This window comes from Drosophila nasuta, chromosome 3 (assembly GCF_023558535.2).
Source record: "Drosophila nasuta strain 15112-1781.00 chromosome 3, ASM2355853v1, whole genome shotgun sequence".
Lineage (NCBI taxonomy): Eukaryota > Metazoa > Arthropoda > Insecta > Diptera > Drosophilidae > Drosophila > Drosophila nasuta.
Window position 1 is genome coordinate 49,193,039 of NC_083457.1, and position 12,454 is coordinate 49,205,492.

The 12,454-nt window shown below is 37.3% G+C and overlaps 1 protein-coding gene across 1 annotated transcript; it reads left to right on the forward strand.

The window, feature by feature from the left end:
- Positions 1–1,041: 1,041 nt before the first annotated feature.
- Positions 1,042–11,981, forward strand: LOC132789601 (Krueppel-like factor luna). Its single transcript, XM_060797702.1, has 2 exons — positions 1,042–2,928; positions 3,334–11,981. The coding sequence occupies exons 1-2, from the start codon at positions 2,448–2,450 to the stop codon at positions 5,019–5,021; spliced, it is 2,169 nt and encodes a 722-aa protein (XP_060653685.1). The 5' UTR covers positions 1,042–2,447; the 3' UTR covers positions 5,022–11,981.
- Positions 11,982–12,454: the final 473 nt, after the last annotated feature.

Genomic DNA, 12,454 nt, shown 5'->3' on the forward strand with positions numbered 1-12,454 from the left:
AACTGCGAACGAGAGAGAGAGAACGAGAAAAAGATGTGTATGTGTTGTAATCGTAAATTGCCAGCATGTCCTGACCTTTGATATATGAAAACCTACGCCCCAGCAAAAGGCTTTAATCTATTGCTAGCTGAAGTTCCCTTGCTCCTTGCTCCTTGCCACCGCCACCGCCATCGTCACCGCCTAAAGCATCGACTTGTACACAGCATGACCAGCTAGTAGCAATCAACAATGCCACAACGACTGTTGCTCTCTGTTTGCCTCCCCGCAGTCGCACCCCCGCACCCAGCTAGTCTTTCCCCCCTCTTTGGCCCGTCATTTTTGGCAATTTGTTCAAAATCAAAGTTCAGCAACAAATGCAATGCAACAGCAAGAGCAATTAACTCGGCACAACTGCCACATTCGACGGAGTCGGCGACGGCAACGGCAACAGCAACAGCAGCAACAACAGCAGCAACACCAACAACAACAGCGACGGCGACGCTGTTGCAAAAATCCACCCCAAAATTGTTCAATAACAAAAAGGAGCCATGAGCCAATTCAGGTACGAGAGCCAGGAGGAGAGAGGGACGCAACAATTGGAGGAAAAAGGCATTGCGAATTCTGGAACGACTGGCAATGGAACACTTCCTGATTGCTGGCGTCTTTGGGGCCACTCCACACCATACAATTTAGCCCCAAACAGTGGCAAAATTTAACACAACTGAATTTTGTAATTAACTAATATTGAAAATAAGCATATAATTAGCCGTATTAGTTATTCAATTTCCATAAATGCAATGTGTTTTATTAAAAATGCATACAATTTCCCCTTTCTGTCGTATGCAGCTGGCCCGAAGACACGCAACAGCTACGCTGTTCTATTTTGGGGGTTGTTTAGGGGCTGTGTTTTGAGACCATGTTCCGTGCCAATTGTTTCGTTTCTCTCTCAGTTCATTCCGGCTCGTACCGTTCCGTTTCGCTCGCTCTTCCTTTCCATTTCGTTCGGCCACCCTTATAAGCGACGTTTCGTTCAGTTGTATTCTCATAAGCATTCAAGAGTTGCTTACGTTCGGTTCGTTCGCATTTCTTCTCTATCTTATATAATATTATATTTTCTCCTAAATCAATTTTTTCACTACCAACAACAACAACAATAATTCAAACTTAACTCAACTTTTCAACAAACTCGCGTCAACTAACTTAACTTTTACAACTCTCAAGTCTATACTTTCTATTTTATAAACAAAAAAAAAAGCAAACAAACCAAAACTTATTTAACTCGTCACATCAACAACAAAAACAACAATAATAATATTTTGTTTGAAATTGTTTTCACAAATAAAAATTAAATTTCTACAAAATTAAAAACAACAATAATAACAAATAATTTCACAAAATAAAAATACAACAATAAAAACAAAAAACAAAAACTAACGCTTGCTGAGAGGAGCGTGAGAAGAGCCAAAAGGATATATGGAGCAATACAATTACCAAATGAACCCCCCTCCCAGTTGAGCGAACCGTTATGTTTTAAGCCCCGTTGTGTAAAAACAAAACGTAAACGTAAACGCAAATGTAAAAATCGATAAACCACACGCAGCCAACGCAAACGCAGCAAAACGTGTCCCTGTCCATAGTCCAAAAACAAAAAGAGAGACCCCCTGCCCAAAACACAAGAAAAAAAATAGAATAAAATAAAAAAAAAAGAAAACCCAAACTCAAACTGAGACCCGAACACCAAAAGTACGGACCAAAGTTGACCAAAAAACACACACACACACACACTAAAGTTGGCCCCCAGTGCGACTCGAGAACAACTAGAACTCCTAGACTGAAGCAGCGGTCGTCGGTCGTTGGAGCTGAGTATGAGTATAAAGCGCAGAAATGTGTAAAGTGGCTGTGAAATTTGAAGTATCCTAACCAAAAACCAAAAACAAACCAACAACAACAAAAACAACAACCAAAATAACCGAAAAGCAACAACCAATAAAACCAAGAAAACCGCAACAACCAATTTATCATCATATAAAACAATAAAATGCAATTTGAAATAGAATTTTGAATTATGATCAAATGATAATAAGAACGTGAAAAGGAACGTGAGGCGCAACAATGCGTAGTATGCCAAGCAATAAAAACTCTACAAGTAAACTCTAAACTCTATACTATATTTCGGCGAGCCAAATCTATATATATATTTTCACATGCGACAAATATTGCGAGATAAGAACTGCAACATTTCCTTTCCGCTTTGCCACCAAACGATACCCCCTAAGACGGTCTTTGCTCGTTCGAAAGAAACCACTCGCTTCAGCACTTAACACTTAACTTGCCTATTGACCACTGACAACCGCTAAACCGCTCAACTGCTCAACATCAACCATCAACTGCAATCAACGACTTAACCAACAACCAACAACAACACAACCACACGCTTCAGTTACGTCCCTTCCTTACACCCCCTCATAATGCCGCGTTGCCTGATTGCCAAGAAATGGAAGGCGTATCCTTGGCTGGATCGTGCCGAGGATAATGCGCAGCACCCCAACAACACAACCGCAACCACAACGACGACGGCGACGACGTCGACGACTTCCAGGGATGAGGAAATGTCACCTTTGCCAAATCTCAAATCGCGTCGCTCGACACTCGATGATGATGAGGAGATCGATGTTGTTGGTGACAAGCTATTGACCAAATCGGAAAAACAACGCACAACACAACAAGGAGCAGCCGTCGTAGCTGCTGCCACAGCAGAAGCAACAAACGACAGCACAACAGCAACAGCGTCAGCGACAGCAACAACGACAACAACAACGGCAGCAACAACAACAACAACGGCCAAGTGTTGGGGTCCCAGCTCACCAACGGCGGGCACCACAGCGCCCAGTCCGCCGCCGCATTCGCCCGAGGCAGCGACACGAGTGGCCAGCAACAATGTCTACAACGGTGAGTACTAACTGCTAGTTAATGAATGAATAAACGAATGAATGAGCGAATAGTTGAATCAATATTGTGGTGGCTTGAGTCTGACCATTTCCGTAAACTTTTGTAACTATCCTTAAAGTAAACAGCTCCTTTGTACTTTTCCTTAATTTTCTGTTGCATACTTACAAGCGCTTGCTTGAAAATACTTGCGCAGCTGTGCATTTTTTTGCTGCATACTTTCAGGCAGTAAAAGGATATTGAACGCAATATTTATTAACTGCTACAGGAGCGCTGAGCTCCTTTTATTGACATTAATAGTAGTTATTTTTAGTAGCTTCTCTGCTTCAGCAAATAACCATCGAAGTGGCAACAAGTTCAATTGATTCTAATGCCAATTACCCTTACCTTTTGTGCACCCATTCGCAGGCTACACACGTGAACTGTCGCCGCTGCACTACACCGCGTACCTGCCCAGAATGGAGAGCGAAATAACCGTTATACGTGCAGCAGCCACAGCGTTGGTGGCAGCAGCCGCAACCAGTGGAGCGGGCGAACAGCATTTGGCCGCTTATCAGACACCGCCTTCGTCCACCACATCGTCGCCGTCGTGTTCGCCGAGTGGCGCTGGCCACAGCCACAGCGATCGCTTCAGTCCCAGTGTGCACATCAAAATGGAATCCGGACAGACATCGAGTGAGCGCAAATGCTTTAGCAGTACGGGTGCAACGCTCTCGCTGCCGCCAAAGAAGAAGGACATCTACAGACCGTATTCCCTGGACGATAAACCAGCTCATGGTTATCGGCGACGTGTTCCAGCCGAGGAGGATTTGCATGCGGCACACGCTATACTAGATCTCAGCGCATCGACAGCATTTCACCCGCCCACGCAGCCACATCAACTGCAGCAGCAGCAACAGCATCAACATCAATTGCCCCTGCAGCAACAGCAACATCAACAGCAGCAGCAGCAACAGCAGACGGAGCAACACGCGCTGGGACACATGCCACACACACATGGACACATTCACTCGCATTCGCACTCGCACACGCACACACACGCCCACGCCCACACCGCGCCGCTTTTGGAGGCGCATGCGCATGTGCGTAGCACGTCATCGATTGCCGAACTGGCTGCAGCAGCGAGCGCGGTAAATGAACAACGCCCCTTGAGCAATGCCTCCTCCAGCGCAAGCAGCAGCCACCTGCCACCCAGCAGCCCCGCCAGCAACAGCAGCAGCAACAGCAATCACAGCAACATTAGCAACAGCAGCAGCAGCAGCAACGGCGGCAACGTGCAGAACGAGAACAGCAACACAACCAACACGAATCAATTGCGTCCTGGCCTCGGCCTGGGCCTGGGTCTGAGTCTCGCACAGGAATGCGATGTGGATGCCGATGGCAATGGGCAGCCAGCCAAAACGGTTGCCTACACATACGAGGCCTTCTTTGTGAGCGACGGTCGCTCGAAGCGCAAGCATGTCGCCGACCCAGCTGCCGTTGTCGTCCAGGATCAACAGAAGACCAAATACACGTGCTCCGAATGCGGCAAACAATACGCAACCTCGAGCAATCTGTCGCGCCACAAGCAGACGCATCGTTCCCTCGACTCGCAGTCGGCCAAAAAGTGTCACACCTGTGGCAAGGCCTACGTCTCGATGCCCGCACTGGCAATGCATGTGCTGACGCACAAGTTATCCCATAGCTGTGGCGTTTGTGGCAAACTCTTCTCGCGTCCCTGGCTGCTCCAAGGTCACCTCCGTTCGCACACCGGCGAGAAGCCTTACGGCTGTGCGCACTGCGGCAAAGCGTTTGCGGATCGCTCGAATCTTCGGGCGCATATGCAGACGCATTCGGTGGACAAGAACTTTGAATGCAAGCGATGCCACAAGACGTTCGCGCTCAAGTCGTACCTAAACAAGCATCTGGAATCGGCCTGTCTCAAGGACGAGGAGGAGCTGATGATGGCCATGTCGCTGCACGGTCATACCGACAGCAACAGCGAAAGCGGTGCCAGCATGGCATCCTCACCGCCGCACGAGTTCCTCGAACGCGTCAAGGTGGAGTCATCGGGAGCTGGAGGCGCAGGCGGCGGAGGTGTCACCTATGCCATGTAAAAAGAACAAAGTTGAGTAAGTGTGCAATGCATAATTGTCTGGCAATGCCAAAGAAAAACCAAAAAAGTAAAATGAAAAAAGAAAATCCCTAGTTAATTTACCGTTACAAATGTTACAAAAGTTATCGTTACCGATCGATAGCTGCGTTATCGATAGCGACATCAAAACCGCTAACAGTTTTTATATATACGAAATACGATTACATACTTGACATCACAATACGTCCAAAAGCAAGTGTAGTAGAGTAACACAGAGACTGTAGAAATTCGCATTAGACACATTAGGCAGCAAATACCATTAAACAAACAAAAAAAAAAACACAAAGAAAAACTTAAAAAAAAAATACAATACAAGAAAACGAAATGAAGAGTGACGAAAGTAAAATGAAAGCAAAAAATACACTTAGTAAACCTAATCTCGTTCTTCTTTTAGTCATATAAGCGAGTTGAAAATTCCTAGAACCCAACATAAGCATTCCATAAGTAATACACACACCAAATACACCACACACACACACACACACATACACTTTGACACCACAGAGAAAGCCTTTTGCAAGTTGGTGTAAACCGAATGCAAACCCAAAACCTGAACTTGAGCAATTCTATCGCTAGCAATAGCGCTATCTAATCTATCTATCTTACGATATGCATTACATACTATATAATGATGTACTATAACCTGTAGCCTATCTAACAACAAAAACAAAAACGAAAACAAAACAAACACACACTTTTAATCTTTAGCTCTCCTCTCCTCTAACAACTAACTCTACTCCTAAGCTAATCAAATGGTATATTAATTGAGAAGAAAAAACAAAAACAAACGAAAAACGAAAAAAACACAAAAAACGAAAATTAAACCATTCTCTTTAATCGAAGAAAAAACAACGTTGACGAAGACGTAGACGAAGTGATTAAAATTAATGCAACGAATACAAAAGCAAATGCAATGTTTCTCAAACAACGAATTAGGTCTTAAGGGCAGCCTATCTATAAGCAGTATATAGTAGCGCCACAGAGCAGCGAATTTAGCTGCAATTTTTTCACAACATTCTTAAACTAAGTCACACACACACATAGCTGAACAAAAAACGGCACTAGCAACACATTAAGAAAAACACAAAGCACTTACAAAAAAAATCAAATATTAAAATCCCCCAAAAATTTATAAATAATTCCCACACAAAAAAAAAGAAAATATTGAGATAAATTCGAAAAGCAATAACATTTTAGAAAACATCGAAAACATTATTGGCACAATTTTAAATTGAAATCAGCATTTTTGGTAGAGTTTTCAACAGTTAGTTTTGTTCTGAGTTCAATTTGAAGGCTAGAGAAACATTGGAAAGGAGGGGAATCAGAAAACATAACATATATTTGGGCATTTCATTTGCATTAACATCATGTCCCAACTTATAATATAGTCAATTAGCATTCCAGGCAATTACCAAAAACATTAACAATAAAAAATGAAAGCTAAATTATTTATTATTATAGAAAGGCAAAGAATCTAGTCGCTGTCTAACAGCAATATTATTATTTAAACAAACGATGAGAGGTATCAGGAAGAGTAGGAAGTTTATTTATGTAGAGACCCCAGACCCAGTTAAACTTTTACCAGTACGAATAGTTTTAGAGCATTGCATTCTTTTGTGGCCCATTTACGAGTACATCAATTATAGCGACAAAGACCAAAAAACAAAATGATTTGATACCTATTCAAATCCGTATTCGATCGCATTAATCGTGCCCCCCAAAATCGAATCGACAAAACACAAAACATACAACATTTATCGAGTGTGATCTAGTCTCAAGCATTTAACAGTACACTTCGTCCATGCGTAATAGAACAGAAAGATGAAAGATGAAAAATGAAGGAAACAAACTACTTTTGCACTTTTCAAGTACTTACAATCATAACGACCCTAGTACGATATTACTTAATCCTTAACTTATATTATGTAGCTCATATGTTCATCATTCATTATTCGCAATTACACCCCCTCACACACACACACATAATACTTACGAGTACGCTGCACAAACAAAAAAAATACCCTGTAAATACTTAGTATTTAATCCACAAAAAAAAAAAAACACACACACCAAAAAATACTCGTACTTATCACTCACACTGAAAATCAGCTTCAGCGACCGATCTCAAAATATATATGAAGAAAAAAGTGCAACGAACTTTTGTGGCCATAGTCATAGAGAACTTAGCCTATAAAGTAGCAATGTTTAGATCAAAAACCAAAAAAAAAACACGAAACCCAGTGGAAAGTTGTTGGTATGTCTAAGCGAGCGAAGAGGAATCTATATATACATACATACATTATATATATACAACATTTAGAATACGTATGTAGTTGCGTAATATTTACAATATATATATATATATATGCTATATATATATTACAATTAGAGATAGTATACAATATACTCTTAAGTTAAACTAGTAAGTATAATTACGACAAAATTATTTTTATACTGTTTAAATAATGAAGAAGATGCGAGAGAGAAGTGAAAGTTTTGCATTTCGTATTCGGTGCGGGTGACAACCCTAAAGCGAATGGCGAATGCGAAACTTTTATGGAATAATCGAATCGATATCGAAATATCGTCATCGAAATCGGCTAAAGTACCAAAGCAATACTCAAATGAACAGCAAAATAACAAAGCAAACAATGCGAATAAATATTCAATTATAACTTTAAACAAAAAAAACAAGCTACTTATAGTCATAGTTACCAACTTATTATTACTATTATCATTTGTATTATTTTCCCAGTGAAAATACATATATACATATATATATACTTCAATTTGTTTGTTTTTGTATTTGTCGATGAGAGTTCATTTAAAATTTACAAAAGAAAAATTATTAATTAAAGCCCGGCAATAATATTCAATTTTGTATAACAATGTAAACAATGCAAAAAGCAAAACGAAAAAAAAATGAAACCAAATGCATAATTAATTATGTGAATGAAAGCAATAACATAAAGGTTAATCAATTTATTTAGAATATAAGTAATCTAAGGTTGAAACTATTTAAAATTAGTAATGACAGCACACTTGTATTTAAACAAAACCGAAAACAATTACATGAAACAATTATAAAGTTATAAATATACAATACATATACATAATACTTACACTATACAAAACAAAACCAATTGTTTTTTTTATTTTTCAACTTTCTTTTGATTTAGCGCTGTTCTGAGTTACACTTCCGCAATCATTTCATAGCAAAAGCATACGGATTTTAATCTTCTAAAAGTATGTTCTATTTCTGTGAAATTGTATTTGAAGTGCAATTTGGCATGTGATTATTATTTGCTTTATATATATTCCTTGGATTTTATAAGGCAAAACTGGACTCATTTACTTTACACTTTTGATTTATGATTAACGTTGAGAATACGTTGTTATTTTTAATAATGAAAGCAGGTCAATAGAACAGAGGAACCCAAAAGCAATTCGTATATTGTGATATTCCCACACAATTATAAAAAGTATCCATAATTTATTCATTTTGCTCAACAGAAAATCCAACAAAAGTTGAAAATGATTGCAAAATATATAAGGCAAATATTATTGAAATGAGCTCCAGAAACTATAAATAGCATAACGTGTATCGAGAAGCAATAAAACGTAGTTGTAATCCTATAACAAATATAAATTTGAGAGATACTTTTCAAGTATGCAAAACAAAAGAATAGAAAAGAAAAGGAAATATTTTAAACATTTTTAAATAACCTAAAGACACGTAGTAAATAAATTGCATATAAGCATATAGTACTTCAATACTATAGAACTATATACATATACATACAATCTATATATATATATACATACATATTAATATATTTGGAAAAGCTTTACTCCATCAAGAAATCGGCGGTTACATTTTTGTTTTCAAAAAGTGCCCGTTTTATGGTTTTCATTTAATTTTTCGCTAGGTTTCGTCACAGCCACGCACACACACACAACCACACACACACACACACATGTTATAGGTTTGTCCAAGCATTATAAGGATCATGGCATTATTGTTAGAATTGAGAGAAGTAAAAAGCGAAATAAAAATTGTTAAAGTTGATGAAATTTTTTTAGCATAGCATATTAACGACATAGTTGTATATCATTGGAACCAGCGCAACTTTAAATACTACTTACAATTGTTGAATTCAGTATTTGGTAGCATTAGGTTCATGATCCATTGTTTCCATTATCTGTTGCTATCCCTTACCTCGCCCTCAGTCTTCGTCCCCTCTTCCCCTCGCTACACTACGCATTACGCTCTGACAATGTTGTCCTTTTTGTGTCAATGCATTTTAACGAGCGCTCGTTAGGAACACCCAAACAAAGGGAAATGTAATAAAGAATATACAAAAAAAAAGAAGAAAAAATGAAAAGAACAGAAGATGAAAAAATAAAGTGAGACGCCAACTGCGTCAGCGCGTGGCTCATCCCCCCGACCATGGCACATTTCCCCCCTGCCTAAGCGTATCCAAAACCCTTTGTCCAGAGACCAAAAAGTGGCAATATTAAATTCTTAACAGTTTAATTTGCATTGGGTCTGTATATAGCGTATTATAATTAAAATTATTACTACAATTGTTTTTATGATTTATTCCTTCTTTTTCTTTAGCTGAGCTGAGTTTCGCGTGTCATTTTTGAAACAATTTCACACAAAAATATGCATAGCATATGTTTGGGTAGGTTTTAAGGAAACTCTCAACTCAAATAATAAACTGCATATTATTTTGTGAATTTGGGTTGAAAGTGAAACCCGAAACAGAACTCTGACACCGCAGTATTTACACAACAAGCAAAACGCGTAGTGGAAATGAAATGAAAATAATGAAAATGATGTATAAATAATAAGCAAACAGCAATGATTAAACCAAATGAAAGACTTAGCACGTTAACACAAATATAAACAAAACTAAAACGAAAACAAAACAAAAAAAAAACTAACATTAAATTGAACTAATAAAGTAAACCAAAAAAATCTATAAAGACAACAACAAGATGATGAAGTACAGTAACAACAACCAAAATAAAAGACTTAACACTTTGAATATTATTATGAAAAACAAAAAAACTTATTTACATCTATTGTATATTGTAATATGATACGATTACTTATAAACATACTTAAATCGAAAAACGAAAATCGAAAATCGAAGAACAACAACAACGATGATGAAAAGCAACAGTAAAAGCAAAAAGCAATAATAACAGCAACGAAAATAGTAAACAAAAAGCAATGAGCAAATGAGAGCAATAGCAATAGCGAATTACTTCTAAGGTAACCAAAAAAGTATTATAGCGCATGTATCTATGGGTAAATATTTGGAAATCGTTAAACTATTGCGATAAGTAAGCGAAACCAAAATATTTATGGCACTATATACACACACCACAAGTATAGCATAATAAATATATACTTCTATATATATACATTATACATATATATACATACATATATCTATAAATATATGAGAATACAAATTTAGCTTTTAGTTTACCAGCAACAAAAAAAAGAACATAAATGCGCAAAAGCAAATGCAAAAGCAAACAAAACGTGCAAAAAACGTGAATGAAATAAACCGTAGCAACTTTTTTGGATTTAGCTGCATAATGAATTGATTAAACGATTATTAGTTATCGATATATACACATACATAGTACATATAACGGTAGAGTTGTTTTTTGGCATATTGTTATCGCAACTTTTGTGCTGCTTTTGACGAGACCAATTGATGTACTTTATACAACGAAAAAAAATAACGATTTAAACGAAAACCCAAAAAAAAAAAAACAAAATGGAACCCAATATGAAGAAGAATTGAGAATTAAAGTAAACTCATCTTATGTTTTTGCATAGGTGCATATTGTTGCGATAGATTTACAAAAACAACAAAACACATATAAGCAATACCTATTTTGAACCAAGAAACACAGACACACAAAAACACACACACACACTGAGACACAGCAATACCTAGAAGAGATAGTTGATGGAGTTACTGCGTAGTAAATAAATCATTTTAACTTGTATTTAGAGCACACAAAAACGTAATGTAGCATTGTAGAAAAGTAGCGTTGCAATTAATTATTATTATTAACAAAAAGAAAAACAAGAAGATGAACAACAACAAAAAGAACAAGAACAAGATACACAAAAGAATACACAGAGTGCGATTGCGTTTAAATTTAAGCTTACAATTAGAGTACGACTAACAGCACCTTAGTGAGCAGCCAGCAAAGAATTCTGTACCTAGAACAAACAAACAAAAGAATAAAACAAATAAAAACATCACACACACACAAACTATACTGTATTGATTACAATAACAAGAAAACGAGAAGAACAGAAGAAGAAGAAGTAAAAGAAGGAAAACTAATCGCATATACATAAACGAAACTATTATTATTATTATTATTACTGATATACACGAAGAGAAATGCGTTTATATTATGCGACATTATTACTTACATTCGGCATGGCATTATGTATATGACATTCATGTACATATATGGTACACACACAAATACACACTCACACACTTAAACACACACACACACAAGTCCAGGCACAGGCTGTCAATCACCTGAATAGGCACGCCAGCTGAGTCGAAAGGGAAAGAGTTAAAAATAGTTATTAGCCCAGTCACGAGCGTCACTTAAAATGTAAAGCATACTTCTAGGAGCTGTCACTAATTCAATAATTAAAGTATGCGATGGAATTGATAAGTGACGACTAACAACGAAATTTCTTCAGCTGGCGTCCGCCTTCGAAAGTCAATTTGCAAAATGGTCAATTTCAATTTTGAATAAAATAAAAATCGTTTCAGTATTTAACGCTAAGTTGTTGAAATTGTGCCGCTAATTAAACAAAAAAGAATTTAATGAAACGAAATGAGAAAAAGATGTCAAAAAAGAACACGAAAAGTCTTCAGTTCGTTGCGTGGTTTCCATTGCGGTTAAAGTGCAGCAATATATATATTTTGTGCTTTAACCAAATTGATTTGTATAATTATAATCCAGCATTATAGATTCAATATATACATACATATATGCACATAGTTATTAACCCCCCATATAACAAAAAAGAAACACATACATAAACACACACTGAAAATACTTAACAAACAAAAAAAAAAAAAAAAAACAACAAAAAGCAATGGCAACAATTTAAAAATGCATAGTTACTAACTACTTGATGAACAACAAAACCGAAAGGGACGAGAAGTAAAAGATGAAGTCGAAGTTGAAGATAAAGTAAAAGCCAAGCATTCTGTAAAACATAAACGTACATAAGTATATTATATTATATTTTCATAACACATGACAAATTTATACATGATGATGAAAAAAAAAACGAAGTGAAATTGAAAATGCGACGAATGCAAAAAC